At 39.7% G+C, this 18,240-nt stretch overlaps 2 protein-coding genes across 2 annotated transcripts in view; both read left to right on the top strand.

Annotated features, from left to right (window-relative positions):
* Positions 1–18,240, top strand: part of ITGA1 (integrin subunit alpha 1) — a 94,316-nt gene that overhangs the window by 17,168 nt on the left and 58,908 nt on the right. Inside the window, exons 2-4 of the mRNA XM_087715481.1 lie at positions 14,163–14,283; positions 15,379–15,491; positions 17,031–17,119. Coding sequence (XP_087571607.1) covers positions 14,163–14,283; positions 15,379–15,491; positions 17,031–17,119 — 323 coding nt within the window. The remainder of the gene's footprint in view (positions 1–14,162; positions 14,284–15,378; positions 15,492–17,030; positions 17,120–18,240) is intronic.
* On the top strand, positions 320–5,133 carry PELO (pelota mRNA surveillance and ribosome rescue factor). The gene is made up of 2 exons (XM_014060502.2): positions 320–1,334; positions 4,422–5,133. The coding sequence occupies exons 1-2, from the start codon at positions 609–611 to the stop codon at positions 4,851–4,853; spliced, it is 1,158 nt and encodes a 385-aa protein (XP_013915977.2). The 5' UTR covers positions 320–608; the 3' UTR covers positions 4,854–5,133.

Here is an 18,240-nt window from a genome sequence, read left to right on the forward strand (position 1 = left end):
TGGGGATTAAAACAGACTCATTTGCTTATCTTTACGTCCCCAAAGCCTCTTTTTGCTTTCAAATCAAACGCTTGCTGAGACAATGAGGCGCAAGGTCCACGTTACAACGCTCCGCCGAGGCCCCAACCTCTCTCTCTCTCCCTAACGGAACCCGGCTTAATCACGTCAGCGGGCGAAGGGAAGCCCTTCCCTTCCGCAGCTCTCGCGGCCAGAGAGCAGCGGCGGGCAGCCAACCAGCCTTTGCCTTGTGTCCCGCCACTCCCCTCTCCAGGACTCGTGTCACATTTACGCTACGCCTGGGGCCGGCCCTGGCCTGTTCCTCCTCCTCCTGCTTCCTTCAGCGATGGCGTCTCTCCGCGCCAGCCATTCAATGAAGGGCTGAGAGGAGCCGCGCCTGAGCGCCCACAAAGCAATCCAAGGCCGCCGCTGGGCCAAGAGCCTCCGTGGCTTTGTTAGAGCTCCGGGGGCCGGCCGCATTGCCCGCCCCGGGGCGGTCGTTGCGGAGTCTTCGAGGCTGGTCACTAGATCGGTGGGCCGCCGGCTGAGAGGAGGCGGCGGCGTCCTTTTTGGTTGATCCCGGGCTGCCCGCCGCCGCCGCCGGAGCCACGATGAAGCTGGTGCGGAAGGACATCGAGAAGGATAACGCCGGGCAAGTGACGCTCATCCCCGAGGACCCCGAGGATATGTGGCATGCCTACAATCTGCTGCAGGTGGGCGACAGCCTACGGGCATCCACCATCCGAAAGGTGCAGACGGAGTCGTCCACGGGCAGCGTGGGCAGCAACCGCATCCGCACCACGCTCACCCTCTGCGTGGAGACCATCGACTTCGACTCGCAGGCCTGCCAGCTGCGCGTCAAAGGCACCAACATCCAGGAGAACGAGTACGTCAAGATGGGCGCCTACCACACCATCGAGCTGGAACCCAACCGGCAGTTCACGCTGGCCAAAAAACAGTGGGACAGCGTGGTGCTGGAGCGGATCGAGCAGGCCTGCGACCCGGCCTGGAGCGCTGACCTGGCCGCCGTGGTGATGCAGGAAGGGCTGGCCCACGTCTGCCTGGTCACCCCCAGTATGACGCTGACCCGGGCCAAGATCGAGGTGAACATCCCTCGAAAACGCCGCGGCAACTGCTCCCAGCACGACCGGGCCTTGGAGAGGTTTTACGAGCAAGTGATGCAGGCCATTCAGCGGCACCTTAATTTTGACGTGGTCAAGTGTGTCCTGGTGGCCAGTCCGGGTTTCGTGAGAGAGCAGTTCTGCGACTACATGTTCCAGCAGGCTGTCAAGACGGATAACAAGTTGTTGCTGGAGAATCGCTCCAAATTCTTACAGGTAAATTCAGTAGTTTAGGTGCTTCATACCATCAGCTTAAGTGATCTTTAGCCATGCACTGGAGTTGTATACTTTTGGAAAAGTATATTTTCTAAAACTAGCTAATAACACCACTTTTTTTTAGTAGCATCATAAAATTATATATCAATGGAAAGATAATTTAATCAAAAATGTAATGCAATAGCTTTTATGAAGGATTTTCTATTACAACAGCAGTTATAAAGAAGAAAAGTAAAATGAGATATTACAAAAATTATGTCAGTTAATACTTAGTTGGGTAACCTTTAGTATGAATTACAGCCTTACAATGTCTTCCCATGGAGTGAACCAAGTCTTTTTGTTCTGCAGCTGTTATAATGTGAAACCAAGATTGAATGATTGCTTCTATTAATTGGGTTTTATTGCTGGGTCGCTTCTGACTGACAAGTTTCTTTAGTCAGCTCCATAGATTTTCAATTGGGTTAAGGTCTGGGCTATTCCCAGGCCATTCCAGCAGTGGAATATGATTATCTTGAAACTCCAAAATAAAAGTGGTGTTATTAGCCATCAAACCTCAAAAACACACTTTTCCCAAAAGGTTTCCACAATTTTGGCCACTACTGTAGAAATGGGAGGTGGCCTAACCATGTAATTAAAAAAAAAATCCTATTTAATTTTAATGACATAAAATACTGAAATTTGGATCACATAAATCTGCCTATAATTTGCTTATGAACTAAAAAAAAACTTTTAGAAGGATGAATGGACCTATAAATAATAGTGCAGTCAAGTTTATGAAATCCATCTATGAGAGACCTAGCTGTGTTTATTTCTGATTACTTTTTTACTGAAAAGGAGAGGTATTGCTGTCTCTCTTAGGTCATAATCCTCAATCTTTAAAGACATAGATTTATGAAAACAATGGGCTAATATTTAAACTAACTAGAACAATTTTACAATGAAACCCCAATATGTAGGTTTAATTAAATGTGTTTACTCGGATTTAAACTATATAATTTACGGGTGGTGCTCAGATTACGACTACAATTGAGCCCAAAATTTGTGTTGCTAAATTAAACGTTTAAGTGAGTTTTGCCCCATTTTATGACTTTTCTTGCTACAATTGTTAAGTGAATCCTTATTGTTGTTAAGATAGTAACATGGTGGTTAAGTGATCTTTGTTTCCCTACTGACTTTGCTTGTCAGAGGTCGCATGACCCCGGGACACCGCAACCGTCATCAATGTAAGTCAGTTGTCAAGCATCTGAATTTTGATCACATGACAATGGGGTTCCACCACAAAACCACGGTCGACTAAAGCGCGCTCGACGAAACCGCGTACCTGACGTCATCACAGCGCGACGAAAAAAGCACGCTGTGAGCGGTAAAGCTAAAATTAACGCGTAAACCTACACCTAACCCCCCCAAACCTAACCCTTAACCTAACCCTAAACCTAACCCTTAACCTAACGCTAAACCTAACGCTAACCCTTAACCTAACCCTAAACCTAACCCTAACGCTTAACGTAACCCAAAACCTAACCCTAACCCTTAACCTAACCCTAAACCTAACCCTTACCTTTACGTGAATCGGCTTGCTTTAAAAGCGCTTTTTAAAGCGCCCTTTTTTCTCCGCGGTCGTTGTCGCGCTGCTGATGTCAGCGACGCGCTTTAATCGGGCGCGCTTTAGTGGACCGCGGTTTTGTCTTGCCACGGACCATGGGGATGCTGCAGTAATCGTAAGTGTGGAAAATGGTCATAAGTCACTTTTTCAGTCGTAAGTTGAACGGTCACTAAATGTACTGTTGTAAGTCGAGGACTACCTGTACATTCAATCTTAGCTCCTTTATAGATGTCCATTCCTATTTTTCTGCTTGAGACTTTTTTTCAAGATAAGCTGTTTAATGAGAGCATGATTCATTGTTCTACTAGTTTATTATAAAGCAAATAAAAACTGGTTTGAGATGAATATAGTTTATGAAGGAATAGGGAAATGGCATCTATTAAGTTCAACGAGGACATATTTCCCAGTAAATATAATTATTACAATACTCCTGGCTGACAAAATCCGAATAGGACATTCTATTCTTGTAGTTTTCAGCAGTTGAATATACAGGTACAGCTCAATGTACAGCTATTCATTTAGTGACTGTTTGAAGTTACAATGGCAATGAAAAACAGACTTACAACCATTTTTCACACTTACAACCATTACAGCAACCCAATGATCAGGTGATCAAAATTAGGATGCTTGACAACTGGCATGTATTTATGATGGTTGAAATGTCCTATTGGCACGTGATCATCTTTTACAATCTTCTGATAACCAAAATCAATGGGGAAGCCAGATTCACTTAACAACCATGTTACTAACTTGACAAGTCCAGGGATTCACTTAACAACTGCGGCAAGAAAGATCATAAAATGGGGCAAAACTCATTTGCTTACTTAGCAATGGAAATTTTGGGCTCAATTGTGGTTGTAAGCAGAGAACTAGCTGGATTGTCTTTTTGAATAAGGGTTTTTTTTTTCGGATTGATAAATTTTTCAACCCAGATAAGATATAAGAATGTTTTCCGTGTATTTTAACCTTTACAAGTAGTCTTCGATTTATAACCACAATTGGCACCAAAATTTCCATTGCTAAGCAACACAGTTTTTAAATGAGTCATGAACAGGTTATGACCTTTTTTGCCACAGTTGTTAAAGCAAATCTCTGAAATTATTAAGTGAATTAGGTGGTGGTTAAGTGAATCTGACTTCCCCCATTGACTTTGCTTGTTGGAAGCTGGCTGGGAAATTTGGGTGTTTGGCAACTGGCAAGTATTTACGGTGGTTACAGCATTGGGGTTATGTGTAAATACCTGCCAGTTGCCAAACACCCAAATTTTGATCATGTGCCCAATGGGGATCCTGTGATAATCGTAAGTGCAAGGATTCGTAGCAAGTCACTTTTTTTCAGTGCCATTGTAACTTTGAATGATTACTAAATGATTGGTTGTAAGTAAATTTGTTCCTGTACTTGTTCCTGGGAAATTCAGTTTCCAAAAGAAACTAAACATTATTATAGTAGATAATACATGTTTTCTGTTATTTTTCATACTCTAGGTGCATTCATCATCTGGACATAAATATGCCCTGAAAGAAGCTCTTTGTGATCCAGCTGTGACTAGTCGACTTGCTGATACCAAAGCAACTGCTGAAGTCAAAGCTTTAGATGATTTCTACAAAATGCTGCAACATGAGCCTGATCGGGCCTTTTATGGTCTCAAACATGTGGAAAAGGCTAATGAAGCTATGGCTATTGATACTCTGTTGATCAGCGATGAACTTTTTAGGCATCAGGATGTGGCTACTCGTAGTCGATATGTCCGGCTCGTAGATAGTGTACGTGAGAACATGGGCACAGTTCGAATCTTCTCTAGCCTTCATGTATCTGGGGAACAACTTGGACAACTGACAGGTGTAGCTGCTATTCTGCGTTTTCCTGTTGCAGAACTTTCTGACCAGGAAGATGATTCTAGTTCTGAAGATGATTGATGATGGAGAATAATTTCACCCTTATCTTATTGTATAATGAGACTGCTTCCTTTATAATATTTGTCCCCAATAGTAAATACCAAACAAAAATAGAGAACAATATTTTTTTAAAACAACTGGCCAAGTTGTCATTTTGTGAACTTGATATTTATGCATTTGTGTTGCTGTGATGATAGTGCTAACAGATTTCCCGTATCAAAACTGGGGTGACCTAACTAATTGGCAAACAGGTCTGATGCTTTGTGGAACATGCAAAAATAATAAACTTATCAGGCAAGAAGGATAATGTGTTTATTTGTGTGTGAAAAGAAGTAGTGTTGCCATCTTTTCCTGGTCCTTTTGCCCTCAAGGACTATGTTGAAAAGAGAAAATATGTAGTCAGTAAGAGTAGTCAGAAAACATGTGGCAAGTTTAAATCTGTCTTACTTTTTACTCTGAAAGTTGCTAATTTATATACTTCTATCAGATGTTTTCATTTTAGCAATTGACTATTCAAACATTTTCTTTTATTATAAATGAAATTTTAAATTCATAGTTTTAATTAAAACTTTATTGATATAACTAATGGGCTAAAAAATCACATAAAATCTAATAATATATTACTAAATAACTGAAGGTAAGAATTTTTAAGAGTTGAGGGAAGATTCAATTGCAATGGAAATATTTGTTAACTCCTTTGGCAAACCTAACAAACCAGCTCATTTCCAGTTTAATGTAAACACTATGCCTGATTAGTTATCCTTACATACTGAAGGATTGCAGCTATGAGGGGTTTACATATTCAAACCACAGAACTGCTATAGATTTAGTTAACTTATAAGACATACTATATTTTGTAGCTGATAGAATAAAACTAGGGAAATGGTATTCTCCATCTTTGGGAAACAGAAACGTCTAGAATCATTCAGCAGTAGAATCTTTCTCTAATGTGCCTTTCTCTTCCACACACCCACACACTGATCACCAGGGCAAACCTCATCCAGATGCAGTTCCTAAACTTCCTTTGATTATGCTTTGATAGTAAGGCAAGCATATATAAATTGTGCGCTTTCCCAAAAGTTACAAAAATTCTTGCCTATGTATATTAGCACTTTATTCATGGTTTTTCCAAAATATTAAGTGTGTGCCTCAGTCACCAAAAGATTGTCCATTTCTGTTGTAGCTTAAGGGCTCATTTATACTTCCTAAGAATGGGGATGCCTTGCTACAGGCCTGTCAAACTGGTGGTTTGTGGGGTGGATGCGTCATGTGCAGGCCACGCTCACCCTGGCTCCGCAAAGGCAAAAAAAATCATGATACTTCACGATATGTTACATGATGTGATCGAGTTTGACGTCCATGCCTTACTCTGTAGTGGTTTAGGTTTTCCTGGAATTTCCTGTGAATAGAAGAGGAACCCTTACATTTGGTAAGAAGAATAAAATAACTGTTGGGAAGGGAAGGAAGGAACAGGTATAGGTGAAACACCTGTGAAGATATCCCTGTATCCTCTTGTTTGATAGGGACTGCCTACCTGGTGAATTTAACCTTTTTCTGTAATGCGCACACAAGTCTTCTCTCTTTTCTTTCCATCTCCGGTCAGTTATTTCTTTCCACAATCTCATCACCATCAGATTTGCCCTTCTTTTTCTCTCTTCATCCTTTCCCAGGGCAGCTATTCTTTTACCTCACCGATCCCATTTCCTGATTATCTTTTTTCTTGTTATTTCTGTGAGAAACAGTGAGGAAGTTGCAATCCCTGATTATGGAGGCATTTGTTTTATTATGCTGTTAATTCAATTAAGTATGAATTTATTGTCCTCATCCTACCTTTTAAAGAACATACAGCTTCTGGCTTTAAGGTATCTATACACACATGCCTATATTAATGTATTATGAGTGCACATTTATTGCAGAGGGGAAAGAAATACTCAGAGTTAGTTTCAACTGGAGTTGGGAAAGGATGGAAATTGGGATTATACAGAAATTTTGCCATCTCTGTCTGTGTGTGTGTGTGTATCTGTGTTTATACATATATATACACATTTGCAAGATACTATTTGGGTGGGAATATTATTTTAAATTTGTCTACCATTTGCCTACATATGGTAAATAGATGCTGGAAATTCATTACACATTCCATTTACAAGAAATTGTAAGGCAAACAGGTAGAATGAATAAACACACATAACATGCAGATAAAAAAGAAAGCATATTGGCCTCACTTTGCTATATTGTCTGGAATCAGATCAACCCTCAGTTAAAACAAGATATTCCCATAGATTCCTCAGCTTTATCCACTTGGAAAGATAATTTTCACTTATTTGTCCATTTAAATGCAGTCTGAATAAATTACTTTTCATGTATAAATTACTGTGAAGAGACAATCTTACATGCTAGATTATAACAGTCTACTATTGCATCTAAAGAAGCATTGATTGTGTGACTTAAGCCTTTTGTGAAATATGTAATTATGTTTTACTTGTTGCCTACATTTAACAGAACTGTATTTTTAATGTATTTATTGTTGAGTAATAGTTGAAAATGTCAATTTCTTCTTTGGTTAAAGGTTAAAGATGTAGACAGAAAAGCTAGAAGAGAAGTTAAACAAAAGTTCTTTTATGGTTTATCAGAATAAATAGACATGTTTGAATTCTTCACTGATAAATAGAAAGCTTTGTGTAAGGTTTTATCAGAAATACTGATTTTTAGCCAAGTGTGAAATTAATAGCAATATACATTCAGATGTGGCCTTTAAATAGTCCAGATTAAAGTCAGTTAATAGGGCATGAGGAAAATTCCACAGTGAATGCCAGCAAGCATACTTTTCAGATGGCAGAGCATTCTAAGTACACTAGCTTTATAATACTGAAATAGCCTGAGAGCAAAAATCTGGAAGAAAATTAGAAGCATTTAATAGAAGATCATTGAAAACAAGATAAAGTGTTTTTTCTGTTTAACTTTTATCAGAAGGCTGCAAACTATGGCTGGCATTCTAATAACTTTGATTCAAAGAGAGGAAGAGAAAAATATTATTTACTATATATTTAATATTAGTGCAAAAAAGGTAGTCTTTGTGAATTTTATTCATAAAATGTGCACTAACTATACAAGAATATGCTAGGAGCCAATAGGAGCCAAGAGTGGCGCAGTGGTTAAAAGCAGCACTGCAGGCTACTGCTAGATCAGCAGGTCAGCGGTTCAAATCTCACCGGCTCAGGGTTGACTCAGCCTTCCATCCTTCCGAGGTGGGTAAAATGAGGACCCAGATTGTTGGGGGCAATATGCTGACTCTCTGTAAACCGCTTAGAGAGGCCTGAAAGGCCTATGAAGCGGTATATAAGTCTACTGCTATTGCTATTGCTATTGCTATAATGACATGATGCTGCTTTTCCTTCTATATTCATTGATTTGAACAATTGATTTAATCTTGCAAATATTTTAACTGTACAGTGCCATTTATCCTTACTATTAAGTATTTAGCATTAAACATTAAGCATTAGGACTTGCATAATTCTTGCACTCTATTTCTTGATTGTTTTAGATCTGTGTTTTTCAAACTTTTAAGATGTGTGAACTTCAACTCCCAGAATTTCCCAACCAACATACCGAAGTCCCTTCATCTTAAAGTTGCCAAGTTGAGGTCCATACATTATAAAAGTTGCCAAATTTGAAAAACACTGCCTTAGGTAAAGAGCACAAAAGCATGCTTGGATCCAATGGGACTTGCAACTCACAACATCCTCTTCCTTTGCTCCATTGTCTTGTTTCTCACTTTTCAAATTTTCCCCCTCTCAACATTTAGTTAAGAGTTTGGGCCCTTGAGAATGCCAGCTTTACTGTGTGGTGTTTTCTGTCCTTGACTTAAAACCACAATTGGAATCAGAATTTCCATTGCTAAGCAAGGTGATTGTTAAGTGGGTCACGTCCAATTTTATGAACTTTTTTGTCGCAGTTGTTAAGCAAATCATTGCAGTTAAGTGAATCATGCGGACACTATCCAGCGTCCTCCAATTGATTTTGCTTGTCCGAAGCCAGCTGGGAAGATTGCAAATGGTGATTACATGATCCTGTTGTGGCCCGCCAGATCTGGCAGCAGATATGGACAGTGAGGAGCTTAGGGAGGAACATGGGCCAGTCCTGGAGTCTGGGGAAGGTTCTGATGAGGGCTCTGTGTCGGAGGCAGAGAGGGGGCCAGAGCTGTATGCCATTTATCAGCTGCCTTCAGAGTCAGACATCAGTGAGACAGATGAACAGTTGGAGCCAGTGTGTGGATGTGCAGAGTTGCCAGACAAAGTGAACAGCTAAAGAACGGGTCGACTTGGGAGTAAGGCCACAGGTGGACAATGAATAGCCCCTCCCAGAGAAAATAAAACAGGAGTGAGAGGGGAGTGGAATTGGTAGGAGACAATTAGTTTGCTTAATTGCCTCCTGACTCCGAGACTCCTTGCCAAGTTTTGCAGATATTGGCCTGGCAACTCTCTATGCCAGATAAGGTCTGTGACTGTACATCCTCCCTTGAAAGACTTTGCTGTATGTGAATGAGCAGAATTCATAGTAAATTAATAAAAGGGTTTTGTCGGGACAAGGAGTTTGCTTCCTGCTCTTGGAAAGCCTAGGTCAGAACGGATCCCGAGACGCTGTAACCCTCATAAATGCATGCTGCTTGCCTAATACCTGAATCTTGATCACATTGTGGGATGCTCATTATAAGTGTGAGGACTGGTTATAAGTCATTGCTTTTTAACTAATTTCAAATGGTTGCAAAATGAATGATTGTAAATCAACAATGACCTGTGTTTAAAATAGGCCTACAACATCTGACTGTAAAAATTCAAAAGAGCGCTAGAGGGCATCAGAAATAATTTTTTCTGTCTCTTTGCTGCCCACTAGCAGTCGTCTAGACATTTGCAACCGAGATACATAGGTGTATTTTTAAAAAGGGGGTTGAACTACTGCAAATCTTAGAAAATCCCTGGTTATTGTAAACCCTTTCGAGTCTGTATGGTACTGTAGATATATCAAAATCTCTGATCATATTGGGAAGAGGGGAATAAAGTGGACAGATACAGAAGAGACATCTCCACATTACTTCCATTAAATAGCAATTCGTGTACAGTGGTGGAATTCAGCCAGTTCGCACCACTTCGGAAGAACCGGTTGATAAGTTTCTGAGCAGTTTGGTGAACTGGTTGTTGGAAGAAATCATTAGGGCAGAAAACCGGTTATTAATTTATTTGAATCCCACCACTTCGTGTATACAAGTTTTGGATTATCCTTCCTGCTTGTAGTAGGCTAGGGTTCCTATTAAAACTTCTCTGCATACTTTTCATAACAGGAAAGCCAAAAAAGTGCTGCTTTTTTATCTTCTCTGACTATCCATGGTTTTTCTTTTAAAACTATTTTCCCTCAGCAGTATTTGCTATTTTCTCATGAGTCCAAAGAATACTAATGGGAGCGGTAACATTTTTCTTCCATTTTTTTTCAACCTCTATTACTATAAAAGGCCCTGAACAATTTGACGGGGCACTCATAAAAGGCATGATGAATCCTAGAATCACTTAAACATCAACAACTTCTTACAGTGTTTTATGAGCACATAATCCACAAGAAACGTCTTCACTGCCAAAGATGTTAAAATGCACAAAAAATCACTGTGTTCTCTTTCCAACTGACATAGGATTGAACACACTCAATTGCCCCAGCAGAGCTCTTTTAAGTGCCTGTGATTTAAAATCTAATAGCGAAGCCATTTGAAGTTGTCACATTTACTATGCTTCATTATGTTGTGACCTGAAAGAGGGCATTCATAGAACCTGGAATACCTTCCTAGTTCATTTGTGGTTAGAACTGAAATTATAACTTTCAGCACCAAGTTAAACAAGATCTACTCATGTAAACGTTTAGCTTAAATTTTTTTTGGGGGGGGGGTCCTTTCTGTTTTGTTTTGCCATTAATGTTCTGCATTATGGAACTTTATGGATTTAAACATAGAGATGTTTTACTGTGAAAGTATGAAAACATTAGAGGTGGTATTCAATTGGTTCTCTCCTGTTTGGGCGAACCAGTAGCAGTGGCTGCGGGAGGCTCTGCCCATCCACCCCGATGTTATGCGTGAGCACTGCACATGCTCACATTTGCAAACCGGTAGGGAAGGTAAGTGATTCTCACGGCTGGAAAATGTGCATATTTTTTGAAAAATGTAAATTTTATTTTCGTTTGTGTGCAGCAATTTTAAATCAGCTGTAGTCTTATTTTTAAATTATTTCTAACAATGAAAATATCAGACAGAATATTATTTAAAATAGATACCAAAATGAGATGGATGTCCAACCTTTTTCAAGCTGAGGTTGAAAGACTTCCTTTTAAGTAGCCTGACAGGTTTTTCTGTGTGAAGTGGACAGCACCATGGCAAAATAGAATAGAATAACAAAGTTGGAAGGGACCTTGGAGGTCTTCTAGTCCAACCCCCTGCTCAGGCAGGAAACCCTATACCATTTCAGATAAATGGTTGTCCAATCTCTTCTTAAAAACTTCCAGTGTTGGAATTCACAAATTCTGGAGGCACGTTGTCCCACTAGTTAATTGTTCCGACTGTCAGGAAATTTCTCCTTAGTTCTAAGTTGCTTCTCTCCTTGATTAATTTCCACCCATTGCTTCTTTTCCTACCCTCAGGGGTTTTGGAGAATAACTTGACTTCCTCTTCTTTATGGCAACTCCTGATATATCAGAACACTGCGGTCATGTCACCACTAGTCCTTCTTTTCATTAAACTAAACTAAATTAAATTAACTAAATTAAATTTATTAAACTAAACTATAACTGCATTTAATTTAAGAGTATTACATGACCATTTTTTATTTTTAATAACTTTCCCTTGGTATCACATTAAACATTACTGTTCAATACAGGAAGATGTGGCTATACTCAATACTTCCAAGAGTCACAGTATGCACTCCAAAAAAAAGGTTATTGAGTCTCAAAATATTCAAGGAACGACATTTAGAAAGCATAATAACATGGGTGTTTCTAACACTGTGCTGAAATCCAACTTCCAATTTCTTTTAAAAACATTTCTTCTGCAAAAGAGGTTTTGTTCTTAAAATACATTAATCCTTCTCTATTTCTATTGTGTTTTGCATCTTCTCTGATGATGTTAAGCTAAAGATCTCATGGAAAGATTGACATCCTTTCCTAGAAAGAAGGTTGTTTTGTTCATAATCACTATGACTACAAGAATCCTTATCCCTCACTACCAGAATTTTACCATGTTTTCTTCTCTTTGACAAAGCCATTTCTTCCCCATCACATTGACTGAATCTTAAGGGACAAAATTAGAAATTAAACCTTCCACATAGGTCCAAAACTCTCCTTACTGAACACCAGTGCACCCTAGAAGACGATCCACTTTTGGATGGTTGGTTGGTTGGTTGGGTGGTTGGATGGTTGGATGATTGGTTGGTTGACTGAGCTTACCTGGGTTATCTGGGTTTTGAAACTAAGCAGAGTTTGACCTGATTAATCCTTGAATAGGAGACCCTCAGAAATTCCAAGCCTGTAAGATAAGATAGGAAGTAACTGTTGTAGCCTCGTAAGTCCTCGGACTTACGAATGACAGCTCGGCGGCAGCCAGGCGCGTCTTAGCCAATCAGATGCGCCTGCCGGTTGCCGGGCTGTCATACGCGAGTCCATTGGCTAAACTATCTGACAGCCGAGTATAAAAGGCTGTCAGACGAAGGAGAGGTGCCGGTCTACTCACAGTTGATGTTCGTTACATTCTTGCTCGAATAAATGGTTCAAGGTTACCTCAGACGCCTCCTCGTCATTTCTACCGCCGATCTAACAGTAACACTAAACTAAAAAAAAAAATCCTGGAATATGGCAAGGATAATCCACTTTGAAGGAAAGTGCCTAATTTCCTTGCAATTGTCAGGAACCAAGTTCAGTTTTCTATTTTCCGTTATCAAAACGTATCAGGCACAATTCTGTGAAATATTAATTCCTGAACTTTGCTGTCATATATTTAATGTGCAATCCTGGTGTTTTGGTCAGGTTTATTTCCCTTACATTAAAACAAAATGTGTTTGATAATAAATCAAACTAAATCATTTAAGAAAAAGAAAAATAATACTAGGAGTCACCAACACAACCAAGTATGTGCTATTTAGATACCTTGTTTTCCCCAAAATAAGACAGGGTCTTATTTTCTTTTGACCTCCGAAATAAGCTCTTGGCCTTATTTCTTGTCTTATTATTTTTGAGGTGCAGGAGGTGGCGAGCGTGGTCACCTCATGGCCTGCTGCTGTGTTGCAATATTTTCAGGGAAGGCTTATTTTCAGGGGAGGGTTTATTTTAGCACGTGCGCTCAAAAGCCCGATTGGGCTAATTATCTGGGGAGGTCTTATTTTCGGAGAAACAGGGTAACAATCTGGTGAGAGGTTATACTAAAGACAAAACAGTCTACCCTTTAGAAAACAATGCTTTGAATTCTTTTCTTCATCATATAGTGCAAAGATATGGTCTGTTCATGGTATTGCTCTCTTTCTGTTTCCTTTCCTCCATCATAGTTAGTGACAACATGACAAATTGTACTACAGCTGAGGAAAGATATGAATCTGGTTTTGGCAATCATCAAAACCTAAGCAACACCCTGCTTCATCATACCTTTGGCCCATCTAGTCCAGCTGTCTGCTTTCACAGCGGCCAACCAACTGCAAAAGAAAGCCCAGTAATCTTCCAGCAGCTGATGGCTTTCAGATCAAATCCCATATTCCATCTTCTATATTCCATCCCAATAAAAACTTTGTCCATTACACAGAACTGAGCAGATGCTGTGGTGACAACAGAATATTTGATTCCAAAGAAGCTTTACTATTTAACAGTCCACTGAAGTAGCAAATTTAACACACAACAGTCTAATAGGAAGCCTTCAACATATCTGTTATCATATGCTGTCATGTGTCTCCCAGATCACTGTTGCTGAGAATGTATTTCAATTTCAAATTTCTGATGGCTTTTAGCTAGCATGTAAACTTTTTAGGTAGCATGTAAACTTTCCCAGCCTAATGCTGGGAAAGATTGAGGGCAAAAGAAGAAGGGGATGACAGAGAATCACTATCATGGCTGAATGGAGTCACCGATACAGTAAACATGAGCTTAAATGGACTCCAGGGGATGCTAGAGGACAAGAAGGCCTGGAGGAACATGGTCCATGGGTTCATAATGTGTCAGACATGACTTCACAACTAACAATAACAACAACAACAAAACTTTGTCATTGAGACCAGCTCAATCTTCTCCATTGTTTTCTTTTTTAAAAACAAAAAACAGTTCTGCTGCATCTTTCTTTGTCATCCAACGTTGATGTGAAAGATACGATGACTTTTAGTGGTCCTGTGGAAGACATGTTTGGATACAGTGTGCAGCAATTTGAAAATGAAGAGGGAAAATGGTGAGATTATTAATTAGTTAATTATTATCTCCCCCTTCCCCTCCCCTTCCCATACCTCTGTAACTTAATAAGTCCGTAGTCATTTAGAATTTTATAGGTTATAATGAACACCTTGTGGTGTTCTTAAACAAAGAATAAATTAGAGAAATTTATCTACCTTGCCACTCCTATCTGCTATTATAAACGCATTTTTACTCCGCTAGCTTTTCTGCATGCAAATTATATTAGATAGCAAATTGGTACTAATGTATTGCATTGACTATATATATAAAATTAATGTATTATTATTATTATTATTATTATTATTATTATTATTATTATTGTACAATTGTATCACAGCGGCCAGTTGTTTCGCCGGATTTGGCATTGGTTACTAGTCGGGCCCCACCCAGGGGCCTAGGACGTCGTAACGTATTTTCGTAATATGCGTGCAGATCCAAGCAGTGCGGCTTTTTGCATTTGACTGATGGTGATTTTGTCAATTTTTAACTGTTTTAAATGTAATTCCAGTGCTTTTGGAATAGCACCCAGTGTGCCAATTACCACTGGAATTACCACTGCTGGTTTGTGCCATAGTCGTTGAATTTCGATTTTTAAGTCCTGGTATCTTGCGATTTTTTCATGTTCCTTCTCGGCGACCCTGCTATCCCCTGGTATTGCGATGTCTATGATTGTGACCTTATTTTTCTCAACCAGTGTGATGTCTGGTGTATTATGCGCCAGTATTTTGTCGGTTTGTATATGGAAATCCCACAAGATCTTGACCATCTGATTTTCGGTGACTTTTTCAGGCTGATGTTCCCACCAGTTTGTTGCTGTTTTAATATTATAATTTTTGCACAAATTCCAATGGATCATTTGTGCTACTGAATTGTGCCGCAATTTATAATCAGTCTGCGCGATTTTTTTACAGCAGCTGAGTATGTGATCAACAGTTTCATCAGCTTCTTTGCAAAGTCTGCATTTGGCATCATCAATATTATTATTATTATTATTATTATTATTATTATTATTATTATTGTTGTTGTTGTTGTTGTTGTTGTTGTTATTGTTATTGTTATTGTTATTGTTATTATTATTATTATTATTCTGCAGGGTTCTTATTGGTTCTCCTTTGGCTGGTCAGCCCCAAAAGAAAACAGGTGATGTCTATAAATGCCCTGTAGGACAGGGTAATGGTTTGCCATGTGTAAAATTAAATCTGCCAGGTAAGAAAGTCAATGAAAGAAATTGCAAATTGACCTACCCTGACAAAATCAAGTTAGAAGCCAAAAACATGTTTAAGTAAGAGACCAGAGGTAACATGCATCATAATCAAAGGACACTCACTAAACAGGCAAAGTGATAAAAAGAAATTAAAGTCCTCTCTGCAAAGAAAAGGAGGGCGCTATAATACAGTTTTTAATATAAATGGTACACAAGTAGTTGTCAACTTACAATCACAATTGTAACTGTATTTCTGATCATAGTTGAAGAACCCACAAGACAGACCCTATTTTACAAGATTTCCATGGCTGTTGTTAAACAAATCTGCAGATTCATTCTGCAAAACTCCAAATTCATTTTTCCAGCAAAAAAATGCCAAAAACAGACAAAAAACATAGCAAATCATGGTCATGTGACTGCAGAAGCTGCTACCAATTGTAGCCAATTGTCAAACACCCAAAATGCAATTACATGACTGGGATGTGTATAGTATGACATCAGGGGTGGGTTGCTAATCCCGTTCCAACCGGTTCGGTTGGAACGGGGCCGGTGACGTCCTCGTGCACGCGCGCAGTTCATGCATGTGTCTTAGCGCCTGCGTGATGCTCCAGCTGCTCGCGGAGACTCGCGCAGGCGCTGTATGTGCCATCCATTTGCTCGCGGAGAATTGTGCAGGCGCTGTATGTGCCATGCTCCTGCGTGGAAGTGCAGAAGCCTTCAAAGACCGGTAAGGAGCGCGAGCGGGCGGGTGGGCCCTTCGCCGTTCCCGGAAGTTACTTACTTCTGGGTTCGCCGACCAACCGGTTCGCGGGGACCGCCGCAAACCAGTTGAAACCCACCCCTGTATGACATGTTACAATGGCCAGAAGTGTTTTACAGGCCATAAAACACTTGTTCTGGGCTGGTTGTAATTTCAGACATTCATTAAGTGCCTGGTCGTAAGTTAAAGACCATCTGTAAATTCCAATATTCTCTTTCCACTCATTTCCCCACTCATTGTATGGGGGTGCAATGGGTCTTTTAGCTATATTTGTTACTTCTCAGAATCTTTTACCAAAGGTCCAGAAACTTCCTTCAAAGTCAATTATATAGTTTTTACTAACAGAGGAACTAGTGTGAGATCTATTTCACTGCCATTCCCATAACCTTTATTGCCCACTGAAATATTATATATACAGCTGATAATTTACTGATCCAACAGTGGAGGTATACAGAAAATGAAAAGTTTATTTGTTCCTAATTTTCAACTTTAAATGGATGCATATCTTCTAGTGTCACCCTGTTGCTATTTTGACATTCTCCTTGAGGTTCAAGAAAACTATGTGAAGCATTAGCCCAGACAAAGATTCTGGGATGAAAGCCAGGCATTTCACTTGTATTTCATAGTTTTAACCAAGAGGGAACAGGGAGAAAAAAGGAAAAGAAGCCAAGAAGATCCATGTTTTACATACAAATTTGGCATTTTAAACAAGCCAGGATATGATTTAATGTCTTGTTTGCATATATCCCCATATCTAACTTAATTTTCAATCTATCTATAGCCGACACTTCAATTCCTCAAGTTACAGAAGTAAAGGAGAATATGACTCTTGGGTCAACCTTAGTGACAAATCCCAAAGGAGGGTTTTTGGTGAGTAAATATATCTTGAGGAAAATAAAAAACAATATGCATATTTACTATAACCAATACTATAATATTTACCATGAAAGCTTCCACATATAGAAGATTTCGTCCCCCATTTAGAGAAGGAATACAAAACTTGCAAAGGAAAGCAAAAATCACAAAACTGCATCTCACTTATTTTGACCATGTCATGCGTGGGAAAGCAGCAATTATGTTTGAAAGTTAGAAGTAAAAGGAAATCAGATGACAAAAGAACATGGCGGCTGGACACCATCAAGGCTGATACCAGCCAGAGCCATGAGGAACTCAAGGATATAGTGCAGGATTAGAAAACGTTGAGTGACCTGGCCGATATAATCGCCAAAAGTTGAACACAACTGAATAGATAGCGTCATCAACATGATGTTGAGCATGGTGGCGCAGTGGTTAGAAAGCAGTACTGCAGGCTTCTTCTGCTGACTCCTGGTTGCCTGCAATTTGGCAGTTCAAATCTCACCAAGCTCAAGGTTGACTCAGCCTTCCATCCTTCTGAGGTGGGTAAAATGAGTGTCCAGATTGTTGACTCTGTAAAACCACTTAGAGAGGGCTATAAAAATCACTATGAAGTCGTATATAAGTCTAAGTGGTATTGCTATCATCCATGTAAGACACTAGATGCAGCACTGATTCTACAGATGGAAATGAGGAGAGCTACTTTTAGTCAGTGCCGTCATCTTTCTCCCATTCCTTCTAACACTTCTCATAGTATGCTTAGGGATGCTCTAAAGCAGTATTTCTCAGCCTTGCAACATGAAAACATGTGGACCAACTCCAGAATTACCAGCCAGCATGGCTACAAATGTTCAGATAGTACAGAGAATTGCAGGATTAGTGGGAACCAAGATCTCTAAAATCGATGAACAGAATTCTGCTCCTGAATACTGGATTCAACCCAGTGTTAAAGAGAAATGCCTCTTGGATACATAGATAACCAGCACAGATTCTTTGGACTACCAAGAAGTACTTTATGTCTCATGCCAAGGAGTAATTATTGAAGGAGGAGAACTGCATTAGTTTACAACATCAAAATCAGACTTTGGTACCGTGTTTCCCCGAAAATATGACATGTCCTCATAATACAGCCATGC

Source organism: Thamnophis sirtalis, unplaced genomic scaffold (genome assembly GCF_051295495.1).
Source record: "Thamnophis sirtalis isolate CommonGarterSnake01/CBP01778 unplaced genomic scaffold, rThaSir2_p1.2 scaffold_5, whole genome shotgun sequence".
Taxonomy (NCBI): Eukaryota; Metazoa; Chordata; class Lepidosauria; order Squamata; family Natricidae; genus Thamnophis; species Thamnophis sirtalis.

Bases quoted from the DNA above. Each gene is read 5' to 3' on its own strand.
- PELO (XM_014060502.2), top strand. From the start codon at position 609: ATGAAGCTGGTGCGGAAGGACATCGAGAAGGATAACGCCGGGCAAGTG. The intron at 1,335-4,421 runs GTAAATTCAGTA...TTCATACTCTAG, and splicing joins ATCGCTCCAAATTCTTACAG to GTGCATTCATCATCTGGACA.